Here is a 15514-nt window from a genome sequence, read left to right on the forward strand (position 1 = left end):
TATGGGGTAGGGTTTTTTAACTCTGTGTATACCAGCAATTAATAAAGTAATATAATGTTATACTTCAATTATGATGGAATAAAATTTGATATTTTTTCTAAAAACATGATGGTTATTGGATGAAATTTTTGTGTGCAGAAACACCCTTTTTGGTTTCATATATGAGTTACATGGTGGAATCTGCGTTGTTTAATGTGTAAACAGATATGGATCTTTGGTCCTTCTTTTTGGTTAATACTATATTAAGCAAAGTGGGCCCAATGGGGACCCAGGTCTCCTGTGGGCCAGTCCAACCCTGACTGTAATCATAGGCAACGGGGAAATATGGTGAGCAATGACACAGCTACTAAGGCTATGTTCAAACATTGCATTTTTGCAGTTTTTGGCAGTGTTTTTCAAGAGTTTGGTGGAAATTAAAAGCTGATTTTATAGTCCCAGCAAAAGCGATGAGATTTCAAAAATCTAATGCGCACGATGAATAAAGCCTAAGGAGCGGAGGAGGTGGGATTTTTCACTTTATTAATTTTCCTTTTATACAAGTCATTATACAGGAAAGAAAGTTTCTTAAGATTTTGTCCTTTAAAATCTATTTTATCTTCAGTTTTGTATGTTTTATCAGTCCATAAAAGTGGTGCAATACTCTGACAACATTGTTCTCTGCAGTGACCTGCAAGTCAGAGATGTGTCCAGTCATCTTCCCCATGCTGTTCCCATTCCAGTGCTGTTTCCATTGATCACAGTGATTTTCAGGGGAGGGGCAAGGGTCTGACAGAAAAATGTTTAAGTTTCCTACTGAATTCCATTAAGTGCGTTACTCGAGACGAGAACCTGAGCATTATAGTGCTCGCTCATCACTCAACATATTATGAAACTTTTTTACAATAATATTAAAACAAGGCGCTTTCCTTTTAAGAGCTAGAGTATCACTCAAGGAAGGTAAAATATCATGGTAATTTAAGGTCTAAAAACATCTTATACTTTTGATACAATCTAACTAATAAAAGCCTTTCCTTTGTAAATTTTCTTATGCTTGTAAAGAGCTTAATTCTTAAAATATTTATCAAATTCTGAACATGAAAATACCTTCTCTCATGTGTGAAGCCTCTCATGTGCAACAAGAGTTGATTTCCGAGTAAAACATTTCCCACATTCTGAACATGAATATGGCTTCTCTCCTGTGTGAATTCTCTCATGTCTAACAAGATGGGATTTGTTTGTAAAACATTTCCCACATTCTGAACATGAATATGGCTTCTCTCCTGTGTGAATTCTCTCATGTCTAACAAGATGGTCTTTCTTTGTAAAACATTTCCCACATTCTAAACATGAATATGGCTTCTCCTCTGTGTGAATTCTCTGATGTTTAACAAGATTTGATTTATTAGTAAACCATTCCCCACATTCAGAACATGAATATGGCTTCTCCCCTGTGTGATAGCTGTGGTGTAGAATAAAAGATTGCTTATTATTAAAACATTTCCCACATTCAGAACATGAAAATAGCTTCTCTCCTGTGTGAATTCTCTCATGTCTAACAAGATGGGATCTCTCTGTAAAACATTTCCCACATTCTAAACATGAATACGGCTTCTCTCCTGTGTGAATTCTCTCATGTGTAACAAGATGGGATTTATATGTAAAACATTTCCCACATTCTGAACATGAATATGGCTTCTCTCCTGTGTGAGTTCTCTCATGGTCAACAAGATTTGATTTCTTAGTAAAACATTTTCCACATTCTGAACATGAATATGGATTCTCTCCTGTGTGAATTCTCTCATGTGTAACAAGAGCAAATTTCTGAGCAAAACATTTCCCACATTCTGCACATGAATATGGCTTCTCTCCTGTGTGAATTCTCTCATGCGTAACAAGAGCAATTTCCTGAGCAAAACATTTCCCACATTCTGAACATGAATATGGCTTCTCTCCTGTGTGATAGCTTTGGTGTTGAATATAAGATGGCTTATTAGTAAAACATTTTCCACATTCAGAACATGAAAATAGCTTCTCTCCTGTGTGAATTCTCTCATGTCTAACAAGTGAGGATTTATTTGTAAAACATTTCCCACATTCTAAACATGAATACGGCTTCTCTCCTGTGTGAATTCTCTCATGTGTAAAAAGATGGGATTTATTTGTAAAACATCTCCCACATTCTGAACATGAATATGACTTCTCCCCCGTGTGATAGCTTTGGTGTAGAATAAGAGATGGCTTATTAGTAAAACATTTCCCACATTCAGAGCATGAAAATGGCTTCTCTCCTGTGTGAATTCTCTCATGTATAACAAGATTTGATTTCTGGGAAAAACATTTCTTACATTCAGAACATGAAAATGGCTTCTCTCCTATGTGAATTTTCTCATGTGTAACTAGATGTGATTTCTTAGTAAAACATTTTCCACATTCTGAACATGAATATAGCTTCTTCCTTGTAGGAGCTCTTTTACCTCCAACATTTCTTCTATGACTTTTATTTTGTTTAACATTCTGTGATGAATCCATAGATAATACTTCATTAAAATCATCGGATGGTTGATCTCTGCTGTGAGCAACCGGGGGTATATCTGAGATGTCGGTACAGTGTGTAGATGCATCTTGTGTGATACTATGATCATCTGCTTTATATTTTAAAAATATCAGATGTTCTTCAGAGCTCTTGGTACAGTCATCTGTCAAGAAAAACACTGATATTTTAGAACAATCTATTTTAAATATTATATATCTAAATACAACAAATATTAAAAAATGAAAAAGAATCCTACACAAACTGCAAGGTACATAGCAAAATTATATTATTAACCGATTACTTGGAGCAAACATTGCATAAACAATTAATTCTACTAGTGTTCTAGGTCATTGCCCAGTGTAGTATCCCAGGACCTGTTCTACCACTGCTGGGTAAAAGTTTCCGTGTGGTTATTGATTTGTTCCAGAATTACTATGGCAGCTGTGAGTTAGGAGATGTATAATGCATTGTAGGTGCAGACGCTGGGGACTGATACATGTGCATTGTGCTGTGTACTCTGCTGCCATCTACTGGCTGGTGTGTGGGTATGAACACTAGGTATTCGGTCTCCTCACCACAAGCTGCCATAGAAATGGTGAGAGAAGGCTCTTTGCTCAGGGCTGACACTTCCTGTAAGGCCTCCTTCACACATCCGTGTCTCCGTTTGCTGTTTTCAGCACTGCTGTCATTTGTTTCCGGGCCCGCTCATTTCTGCTCATGCATATTCACTGCACTGTGGACCCGTAAGCAGCAGCGCCAGGGAAAGGTGAGTAAAACCTTCCTGCACTCCGTGTGCCATCACAGATAGCACAGGGAGAACACACGTGTGCCATCATGGATAGCACACAGAGAACACACGTGTGCCAAAATCACGGCACACAGTTGGCCATACGCATCTTCAACATGGTCCACGCAAAACATCAGTCTGAGTTTTGTATTACTGTTATTTTAATAAAGATCCTTGGGGCCACCGAGATCCCAAACAGACGGAGGGTGAACTGAAAATGGTACACTAGTGAACCCCACAGGACGGCCATGAGATGAGAGCTCTGTGCTGGAAGAATTGGGACATGTAGATATGCGTTCTCGAGATCGATGGTTGAAAGAAAATCCTGTTTTTGAAGAATCGACAATACTGATCGGATAGTCTCCATTCTGAACTTCTCTTCTAGGAAGTTATTCAGGTAGGTAAGATCTATCACCAGGTGCCACTTTCACCCCAGGTTTGAGAACTGGGAATATTGCAGTGTATTCACCAGATCCTTCCTGTTGGGCTGGTACTTCTTCTAGTGCCCCCTTTTCTAGAAATTCTTCTGGCAGTGTACCCGCCCCGCGCTCGGCTGCAGCCGAGCTGCTTGGATCCGGGCTCGCTGGTGGGTGGCTCGAGCGTCTCCGGATCCGGGGGCCCCGTGGTCACTTCGATCTGAAAAGGGGGCTGGCGTGTTAGGGGGACGTAGCTGTACGGCCGGAGCCGTGTTTAAGTTCTTGACGCCACCCACGGGTTCTTGTGAAAGTGGACACCACCGCTGCGATTGCGCAGCAAGATGTTATCCCCTCCGTGGGCAGGGATGGTGGCCCCGGGACCCGTTGGTGAGAGCTGGGCGGTGCAGGGAGATGCACGGCCGCAGGGCACTGTTGTACTCACGATTATTGACACACACAAGTCTCTGGTAAACCAAGGTGATGGTAGTCGGTGCCTGCAGCCGGTTGCGGTCTGGTCCCCCCACCTGGTTGGTGGTCTCTGCCTTTCTCCTGCACCTGTTGTTGCTGAACTTGCAATACAGGAGTCCGCTCCCCGACTGAAGGCAACAGCCCAACGAGGGGAATACAACGCCACCGCCACGGCAGAGAGATCCCACGGGCCAGCGTCTGCGGGCAAAGGGCTCCTCAGGCGACCACAAGCCGGTGGAGCGGACTCCTGAAGTTGCAAGCGCAGGTAGTCCACCATCACACAAACAGGTGCAGGAGAAAGGCAGAGACCACCAACCGGGTGGGGGACCACACTGCAGCCGGCTGCGGGCACCGACCACCATCACTTTGGTTTACCAGAGACTCGTGTGTTTACTACTAGTGAGTACATCAGTGCCCTCCGGCCGCCCATCTCCCTGTACTTACAAGCCGGAGAGGAGTGCCGCAAAAAGACCAAGGGGGAGCGGATGGAAAATGTCGGCGTTCAGGGAGGCGAGCGGAGTGGTGCCCGCCACCGAAGTGGCGGAGCCCAGAAGTGGCAGAGGCGGAGTGGCTTTTTTTTTGTTTTTATAAAACATCTTTTTTATTCAAATTTTTAAACATAACGAAAAAAATTAAACAGTCAGTTCCATGGTCATATAGTAAACATCAGCATACACGAGATTGATTTGTTCGTCAATGCAACTGTAAACCTTGTAAAGGAAGAAAAAAATAAAAGGTAGTATCACAAACAAAGAATAAGAATGTGTGTGAGAACCCTTCCACAATTATGTTCTTGCTATGGTGTCGACTACCATCTCCATATGGTACATGCTAAGTGTCTAACGATGGTCCCAAAACCCCCAACGTCCCTCCCAGGTCTTCCAGACAATACCATTCTGTATGGCAGAAAGGGCTAATTATTTTCAGGATTTCCTGAGGACTATAATGAAAACCAATGAATTTTTTCCACAGCGGAAAAACTTTTCCTGCTGACTTTTCTTTACTCCTTTCTGCTTCTATCAGTTCCAGTCCCAATAGATGTTTCATCTGAGATATTATTGCTCCCATTGATGGAGTGTTTAGTTTAAGCCACTCACTAAACAAAGCCCGAAGAGCCACCACTAAAAATGTGTGGATGTTTCTAGGAATCTTTACTTTGTGTACCATACTCTGAGATTCAGATTCGGGGGGGCGTAATTGGTGGAAGAGCAGAGCCTGTGGTGTTTGTGGAAGTTTCGTTCCCCAACATGCTTGAATCTGATGCCTTACTTGCTTCCAATATGTTGTTACTTCTGTGCACTCCCACACCCCATGCCACAGATTCGTAAAGGGCACCCCACACTTAGGACACGCTGTAATCCGGCCAGGGCAGCTATGGAAAGGCGGGATGTTAAAGCCATACAGCGCTGTGTGCATGAGCTTGAAATAAGTCTCCCTCCATCTCTCACACAAGATGGATTTTCTCACCCGTTCCCACCCTTGTAATATTGTCTTCGCTATCCCCTCATCTCCTGTCCACCTCTCCCATGTCCTGAACATTTTGCTCTGTTTTAATTTAACAAATTTGTGACTCATGGTGCTGTACATTGAGGTGATACTCGCCGTTTGGGTGCGCGGGCCTATACTGTCATCTAAGGCATGAGAGACAGATTCCCTCTCCAACTTTCTGAGTCTGGACTGACAAAAAGAATGAAGCTGCAGGACCTGTATGAAATGTTTCCCGTGTATCTTGAATTTGTCCGTAATTTCCTGTGGAGACATCCGTTTTTCCTCCTGGCACATAATGGACCCCGCTGTCTGCAACTGGTCACAGCTCTGATCAATGACCCTCTTAATTTCAGCTCCCTGGGGGAACTCGGGGTGACCAAATATTGGCATATGTTTGGAAACCAGAAAGGGAAGCTGAAAAGCCTTCCTCACTATCTTCCAACATACTATGGTGTCCCTTAGTAAAAAGGAGGATCTCACTATCTGTGGCAGTTTAGCTTGTCTAGTGTGGATAAGAGCAGTCAGATCCCAAGGGGCGGCTGTCGTTCTAGATGGGTGTTTGAGTAGCAACTAGTGTCGTGTAACCAGTCCACTACATGTCTAAATAAAGAGGCGATATTATAAGCACGTATATTTGGAAAATTAACCCCGCCTTCACTTCTCAGTAGCATCAGTTTTTCTAGTGCTATTCTGGGTCTTTTACCTGTCCAAATAAAATGTGTAAAGGCCTTCTTCAGTCTATTTATGTCTAAATGTTTTAAAATCAAGGGCAGGGTTTGCAAGGGGTATAGGAGCCTGGCAAAGCTAACCATTTTAACCAGGTGACATCTACCCAAAAGAGATATTGGTAAGTGATGCCACCGTTGTAGTTCCCCCAAAATTTTACCTATAAGGGCGGTGTAGTTAAGGGAATAGAGTTGATCTGGTCTCCTCCCTATCTTTATCCCCAAATACGTTATGTATGACTTTGAGATACGTAGGTCCAGACCTACCTTGACCCATTGCTCCTGAGGTATTTTGACTCCTAATTCTAGAAGTTCACTTTTGTTGATGTTAACCCTGTGTCCCGAATATTCACTGAATTTCTTTTTTAAATCAGGTTCATTTTTATTTAACATCAAAATTATACAACACATAAAATAATTCCCTCCATAGAAATATCACAGAAAGGGAAAAAACCTTTAGTCAATAAGAAAAACCACACAAATAACATAATAAACAATGCACCCGCAGTCCACGTCTCATTTCAATATGGGTCTCAAAGTGCATATTATTTCCCAATATATTCTCCATAGTATAGCTTACCCAGCATCATTATGACATTATATATATATACACATATACATACACGCACGCACGCACGCACGCACACACATATACATGCACACACATATACATGCACACACATATACATGCACACACCTTCCAGCAGTACGCATATCACCCTATTTGAGGAAATTTGTTAACCGGTCAGAAGGAGAAGGACCTGGTCGCTCGCTCTGTCCTGCAGTAACGCCGAGGAGGGAAGGCCTGGGGTATCCAACCATGCCCCCCAGATCTTATAGAACTTTTTCAATGCATTTCTTTTAAGGTATACTCCTCTCTCCAGTCGAAGTATAGCGTTTACTCTTTCCCTAAAATCCCCGATGACCGGAGGCGCTGGGTCCAACCAGTGGTAGGCCAACAGTTTCCTAGCCTGGTACAAGAGACGTGTAATACCGACCATTACCGGCGAACTCAAGTCCACCCCCCCCTCCAGTAGACCCAGGATACATATAATAGGTCTTGGCTGTAGACGGATATTGAAAACTTGTCTAACCAAATCTAGTACTGCCCTCCAGTAATCTTCAATGTTCCCACAGGACCACATCATATGCATCAGATTCGCACCTTCCTGTCCGCACCTAGGACACAGATCATCCATCCTAACTCCCATCTTATGCAATAGACTAGGTGTCCTATATACTCTATGTAACAGGAATAGCTGTGACAGTCGTTGGCCTTCAGATACAGCAAGGCTTGGAGTCTGAGACAGGACCTCACCCCACTGTTCCTCTGTCATAGGGCCTAGGTCCCTCTCCCACTTCTCTCTAGCCTGCAAAGGGAATTTGTCGAGGTGTCTAGATAACATCACTGTATACAACCTAGAAATAATACCATAGGAGCGATCAGATGTCAACAATTCAGTAAGAGTGTGATTCCGCTCTATCCTAATGTCCATACGACGTGTCTGTGTCTCATAGGCATGACGGAGCTGCAGGTATTGGTAAAAGGAACTGTGCGGTATCCCAAACTCAGCTTGAAGCTGGTCAAATCTTTTAAGTATATTATTCTGAAGAATCTGAGACACCTGATGCACCCCCCTGCTCACCCACATTCTCCAACCCGGGAGTCTCTGCAGCTCCGCCAGTCCACGATTATGCCATAAGGGCCAGTACTCAGTCATTCCTGATATTCCCAGCAACTGCTTCCCTCTATCCCACACCTTGTACATCAATGATAATGTTGGATATAATGTTCCTCCTCTTGGTGAGTATCCTGCATCCAAAAAAGCCACTGGGTGTCCCCATTCTGCAAGGCCCCTCACCAATTTGCCCCCAGCGTCATATGCCTCATCCTTTCCCCACCCCCTGAAGTGCTGCATCTGTGCCGCAACATAATAAACCCACGGGTTGGGGACTGCCAGACCCCCATCCTCCTTCCCTCTCTGCAGGGTCTCAAGGCGGATTCTAGCCTGCTGCTTTTGCCACAAGAGTTCCCGAAACAAAGTGTTGATTTTACGGAAAAATTTGCAGTGGATCCATATTGGGGCGTTGTGGAGAAGATACAGAAGTTTGGGCATCAGTACCATTTTTAGTAGATTAGCACGGCCAATAAGGGACAGTGGGAGTCGACACCAGGCATCTATCTTGTTCCTAAACTGAGCCAACACTGGTTCCAGATTTTGAGAGTAGTAATCACGCGGTCGGGCACTAACCACAATCCCCAGGTATTTAAATTTATCCACCGTCGGAATTGGCAGCCCCAGAGTACTAAAATTAGATGGGAGTGGATCTATAGGGAGCAGGGCCGATTTCTTCCAGTTTATTAGGAGTCCCGAGCGCCTACCAAATTCTATAATAATATTTATTGCTGGGCCCACCGATGTCCCCACCTCCCTGAGATACAGCAACAAATCGTCCGCATAGAGGGAAACCTTATGCTCCAGACCGCCTATCTCAAACCCCTTTACGCCAGCGGATGCACGAAGCATAGCCGCCAATGGTTCAATTGCCGCTGCAAATAGTAATGGAGAGAGAGGACAGCCCTGTCTCGTGCCCCTGGCCAAATTAAAAGACGAGGAGGTACAACGATTAACTCGAATCCTGGCCCGCGGAGAGGCATATAACAATTTGACCCAGCCAATAAATCTGGAGCCAAGACCCAATTTCTCCAAAACTACCCATAGGAAATTCCATTCAATACTGTCAAAGGCTTTGGCTGCATCTAATGACAGGACTGCTCTCTCCTTGTTTCTCCCCTCAGAACTTAGCTGTATCCCCAGGAATAAACGTCGCAAATTAATGGAAGTAGATTTATTGGGGATGAATCCAGTCTGATCCTCGTGGATCACTGACGTGATCACCCGGGACAACCTGTTAGCTAGAATTTTAGCGATTAATTTAATATCTAATGTAAGCAGCGAGATTGGGCGATAGGAGTCAGGCGCGGTCGGATCTTTCCCGGGTTTTAAAATCAGAACAATAATAGCCTCCCTCATGGATGCAGGGAGGGATCCCTTCTCCTCAGCATCTCTGAACACATCCAAGAGTCTTGGCAGCAGCAGATGGGTATATAATTTGTAGAATTCACCCGGGAGTCCGTCCGCACCTGGGGCCTTTTCATTTTGGATTTGACCGAGCGCCTCCTCCAGCTCCTCCAGGTCTATATCTCTATTCAGGGAATCTCTCTCACTATCTGACAGACTGGGGAGAGTGATCTCCTCCACAAAGTCCCGCAGTTCCTCATCCCCATAATGCGATTTAGAGGAGTATAATTGGGTGTAATACTGTTGCATGACCTCCACAATCCTCCCGCTGTCCCTCACCTCCTCTCCAGTGTCAAGTTTCAATTTGGTGATATAGGTCAATCCCTCCTGCGCCCTAGCAATTGTAGCCAAGAGATGTCCCACACTCTCCCCCTCCGTAAAGTACCGCTGCTTAAGGAAAAAGCGTTTGTTAGTGGCCAAGGAAGTCATATGGTCTCTCAGAGCTCTCTGTGCCCTCTCTAAGTCCCGCTTGGCATCATCTGTAGGGTTAGATATAAGAAGTCGTTCTGCATCACCTAAAGTGTCCGTCAGATACTTAGTGCGCTCTCTTGTTTTCGCCTTTCGGGTGCAAATTTCCCTAATATATGTCCCACGAACATACGCCTTCATTGCGTCCCACACTATATGTTTAGATGCCGTACCGTCATTTGTCACAAAATATTCCCGTATAGTGTCAGTCAGAGTGCCCCCTATCAGTTGTATCCAAAAAGGGTTGAGCCGCCAAGGTATCCCCGCCAGCCGGTACGGGTCCCCAAGCCTTAGACGGACCTGTAGTGGGGAGTGGTCAGACACCCCCCTGGCCAGGTACGTGACTGAAGCTACACAAGGCAGCAGCTGAGCATTTCCAATGGCCAGGTCAATCCGGGACAGTGAATGATGAGAACTAGAATAGCATGAATACTGCCGGACCTGCGGGTTTCTAATACGCCAAATATCTACATATCCCACCTCCTCCATCAGTCTGGCAAGGGATGTAGCTGCCGCCCCCACTGAGATATTCCCTGTATGTAACTTATCCCAATACGGGTGCAAGTAATTATTATAGTCTCCTACTAATAGGGTGGGGACCTCAGGGAGGGAAGCAACAAAATTGAGAATACGTTTCAATGGTTCCCCTGTGTATGGCGGCGGAATATAAATTGCAACTAGAACACAGCGCACATTATGAAGGACACAGTAAAGACATACAAATCTACCCTCCTGATCCACAGAAGCTTTAAGACACTCAAACGGCACTGTCCTGTGTATCAGGACACTCACCCCCCTGGAATGTGTGGTATATACAGAGTGATACTCATGGGCTATCCATTTTTTGTGGAGCAAGTGGAGCCGCTCCTTCACCAAGTGCGTTTCTGATAAGAATATTATGTCTGGCTTAAGCTGCTGTAGAAACAGAAAAACTGCACATCTTTTAGTGGCTTCACCCAATCCTCGCACATTCCAGGCCACTATATTAACCTCCTTCGCCATAAGGGTGAGTACACATATGTAACAGCAGGGGGCAGCAAGCGGGGACCTCCGGACCCATCTGCAGCAGTTCCCATAGATGAGCATAGACCAAACAGGTGCATAAAACAAAAAGGTCAAACAACATAAAAACATACACAGTAAACCAGGACATTCCTCTCAAACAGAGGGAAGTGGGGCTAAACATAACCCTAAGAGCACATAACGGTTTAAATTCCTGAACAGTCATCAACTGCATAGTAACCTATCTGGGTGGCTCCTGCCAACCGTCCATAAGTGTTCCAGCTGGGAAACATAGCACGTTCACCTCAGCAAGTCCAACAGCAAGGAATCCGCAATAATCCTCAGCGGTGATTTCTGCGCAGTCCTTTTTCATTGGTATCGAGCCATGCGGCTGCATCCTTTGGAGTGTCAAAAAACTTTGTCCCACCATCCGCCACCACTCGCAGCCTGGTAGGGTAGAGCATTGAGTAAGAGATCTGCAGCTGCCTCAGGCGTTTTTTGACATCAATAAATTGCGCTCTCCTCTGCTGGATTTCAGTGGAAAAATCCGGGTACAGTGAGACCTTATGGCCGTCAATAGCCAGATCCTTAATCTCCCGGGCTCTGCGGAGCGCAGTGTCCCTGTCCCTGAAGTGCAGTAGCTTGAGGAGGATAGGACGAGGGGGTGCCCCTGGTGGTGGGGGTCTAGTGGGGACCCTATGTGCCCGCTCAATAGTGAAGAAAGGAGAAAACAGATCCATACCCAAAGTCTTGGGGAGCCACATTTCAAAAAAAGCTACTGGATTATTGCCTTCTGCCTTTTCTGGGACCCCGACCAGTCGGAGATTGCTTCTGCGGGATCTGTTTTCTAGATCGTCCACCTTAGCCCTAAGCAATGAGATATTGTGGATTGCTCTGCCAAGGTCCCGAGTCAGAGGGGGAAGCTTATCCTCTGTGGCACTGACCCGGTCTTCCAGGGCCCCCACCCGTACATTGACCCCCTGCAACTCGTGCCTGATAGATGAAATGTCCATTTTAATTCCTCCCATCTGTATGTTCAAAGTGGCTAGCATATTGTTGCAGGTATTTACTGCTGCAAGCACATCACTGAGGGTGGGCTCTGCTCTCCCAGGATCTGTGTTTTCATCTGTAGCTCTAAGGTTGTCCCCCTTCTCCACATTACTGGCAGCAGCCAACATACTCACAGCTCCCTGCTGCTCTTCCTCCTCCATCAGTTCTTGTCCTGGGATCTCCTCCACGCTGAGGTCACACTGCTTAACAGCTCCAGGTATCTCAGGCTGATCTCGTGCAAACTTGCTGAGGCGAGCTATTGCATCAGACGCCCTGCCCCCACATGAAGCTCCAGCGTCCATGAGTGTGGCCTGTGTCCCGCGCTTCTTATCAGCCCGAGTTCTGGTCATATCACTCAGGTCTTTGAAGCCCCCTCAGTCTAGGAGAGGTCACCACTCCAGGAAAGCAGTAAAACAAACTTTAACCCCAGCTGGACAGGATTATACAGGAGTTTTTTGCAGGAGCTGTCTCTACACAGGTCTTCCTCACATGCTGCTCAGGCCACGCCCCATTCACTGAATTTCTGAATAAAGTCAAAGATCCTCCTCAGCTGCTCTAGTGGTCTTGACAAAAAAAAAGTATGACGTCATCCGCAAATAGAGCAATCTTAACTTTATCTTTGCCTACTCTGATTCCGTCAAATAGATCTGACTCCTCCATAAATTTAGCAAAGGGTTCCATGGCCAGGTTGAACAGCAATGGTGACATTGGACATCCCTGTCTGGTCCCCTTGTGCAAGTGAAAAGAATCAGAGAGGAATCCTGGTGTGTGTACTCTAGCTGTAGGACTATTGTAGACCCCATTCAAAAATGTTCTAAATTTGCCTTTTAAATTGAATGAGTCCAACGTCGCCCCCAGCCACTCACAACTAACGTTATCAAATGCTTTCTCTGCATCAAGAGTTAGGAGGGCTGGTCTGTCTTCTAAATGCGGCTGTCGTCCTACCTCGTCCAGCACTGTCAAGACTTTTCTTATGTTTTTAACTGCAGCTCTTCCCTTAACATATCCCACCTGAGCTGGCTTCACCAGTTGGGGAAGCACCATTGCTAAGCGGTCAGCCATTATTTTGGATATAATCTTTTGGTCTAAGTCAATAAGTGAAATAGGTCTATAGGAACCAGCCTCCAAGGGGTCTTTGCCATGGTTTGGAATTACTTTGATATACGTCTCCTTGGATCTACCTGGAATATCTCCTGTTGTCAAAATGTTGTTGTAGTAAGTAGTCAATACCGAGGAAACCTGTTCCTTGAGTGCTTTGTAAAATTCCCCACTATACCCATCAGGACCGGGTGCCTTTCCATTTTGAAGATGATTTATAGTTTGTTTCACCTCTTCTTCAGTTATGTCTGCATTAATTACATCCTGCTGCTCCTGCGTGAGTTTAGGGAGAGATAAGCTTTGGAGGAAGGCTCTACCCTCTGTCGTATTTGTGTGTGAGAGTTTGTATAGATCTTTATAAAAGTTTTGTAGAGTTGAATTTATTTTTTTGGGATCAGAGGTTACCTTTCCTTGTGCATCTTTTATTCTGACTATGGGTGATACTTGTAAACGTCCCTTTGCCAATTTCGCCAGAAGCTTACTCGCTTTGTTGCCATATCTAAGCAATTCAACCTCTTGCCTAGATCTATACACCTGCTCCCTCCTGTCTATCCACGTCTAAAACTCTTGTTTGGTCAGTTTCCAATGTTCTCTGTTTTGAGTTGAGGGGTTCTGCAGGAACTCTGTGTAGGCAAGTCTGAGTTTTGCACTCGATTTAGAATACCCCTCCTTCACTTTTTTCTTAAGGGAAGAACGTACATTAAAATTCTGCCTCTCAGCACCGTCTTTGCAGTGTTCCAAAACAGAACAGTTTCATCTACGTGTTCTCTGTTGTCAGATACAAACTCATCCCACCAGCAACGCAATTTGTCATTGAATCCCTCGTCCTTTGTCAGGAAGGCTGGAAACCTCCATATAAAATCTGTTCCCCTGACCACCCTGTCCGTCAGTTCCATACCCACTGGGGCATGATCTGATATAACCAAATCAAAAATTTCGACCGACTTCAACCTGTTTAATAGACTCTCAGAGGTCAGGAGGTAGTCAATTCTCGACCAGGACTGGTGGACATGGGAAAAGTGAGTAAATTCTCTAGCATCAGGATGCAGCCAGCGCCAGACATCCCTCAGTCCAGTCTGATTAAGTAGAGAGGTGAGTGCATTCTCCTCTCTCTGGAGGGTCCTACCCTGACTCCTTCTATCTTCCTCTATCCTATGTACCGTATTAAAGTCACCTCCAGTAATTATCAAGGGAGAATTATCCAGGACAATTTTTCTCTCTATATCTTCAAAAAAGGATTTGTTTGAACCGTTAGGGCTATAAATGTTATATATAGAATAGGTCTCTCCTCCATGGTCTATAGTGACCCGTACCCATCTCCCCTGGTCGTCACACTCCTGAGACAATAATTTAAAAACGAAGTTGCGGTGGAACAAAATCCCTACCCCTGCATGTCTACCCTGTGCCGCCGATCCCACTACTGTCCCCACCCAGAATCTATTAAGCCTGAAAAAATCCTCTTCCCTTAAGTGAGTCTCCTGAAGTAGGACAATGTCTGGGGAGAATCGTTTAAGGTGCCTCAGTATCTTAGACCTTTTGTTCGGAGATCGTTGACCCTTTACATTCCAGGAAATAACAATCATAGGAGTCCCTGTTAGTTTTGGTTACTACCTGTTATCAGATACTTGATACTTGTGGAAGGGTTAAACAGCATGCGGAGTCTGTGACTCCTGAAAGAAGAAAGGTGTTAAAAAAAAGAACAAGAAATACACAACAAGGAAAAATATCCTAGGGCAACAATAACTCTAAATTCGAAATACACTGTGGCGTGTTCCGAACTGCGCACACTACCAGAAGTGCTATGGACTTCACTTTTTTCTGAGATTGGGAAAGTGGTTGATTACACAAGCATATTAGAGAAACTCAACCTACACCACATGAAATGTAGGGAATATCAATCAGGACGACATCCGTATCCCCCAACTATTCCCTCACAATTTGTCTAAACAGACCACTCCACCCCCTCCCCCACCAAACCACAGGACACATCCCCAGATGGAGATTGAGATGATGTGAACAAGCGTCCTCTGGCATGGCAGGCCCCACATGACATGATATAACCCATTCCAGGCCCCTTCCCCACCAACCCCCACGTCCTCTCCTCCCCAAAAAAAAAGTTCATTCATTCATTCATTCATTCATTGTCTTGGTATTATCTCACAAACAGCTCGGATAAGAGTCTAGACCGTTTTAAGGGAAAGTGGGTAAGGGTATATACTACATCACCATTCACAAGTTATCACTGGGTTGCTTAACCTATTACGACCTGTTGACCTCTGGGATTTCGGTGACATTGTTCGGTTGTCCCCCTCTCGGTCTCCTCTTCTCTCTGCAGTTTTTGCCGTTTGCAGTATTTTTTTAATGTCTCTTTCGGCGTCTCTTGCCGAGTTGTAGACAATGTTGACACCATCTTTTTG

The 15514-nt window shown here is 44.9% G+C and overlaps 1 protein-coding gene across 1 annotated transcript in view; it reads right to left on the reverse strand.

Annotated features, from left to right (window-relative positions):
* Window positions 1-509: 509 nt before the first annotated feature.
* Window positions 510-15514, reverse strand: part of LOC142243700 (uncharacterized) — a 58806-nt gene continuing 43801 nt past the window's right edge. The window contains exon 3 of the mRNA XM_075315870.1: window positions 510-2675. Coding sequence (XP_075171985.1) covers window positions 1090-2675 — 1586 coding nt within the window. The 3' untranslated portion in view covers window positions 510-1089. The remainder of the gene's footprint in view (window positions 2676-15514) is intronic.

The sequence above is a fragment of the Anomaloglossus baeobatrachus genome, chromosome 6, assembly GCF_048569485.1.
Source record: "Anomaloglossus baeobatrachus isolate aAnoBae1 chromosome 6, aAnoBae1.hap1, whole genome shotgun sequence".
Classification (NCBI taxonomy): Eukaryota; Metazoa; Chordata; class Amphibia; order Anura; family Aromobatidae; genus Anomaloglossus; species Anomaloglossus baeobatrachus.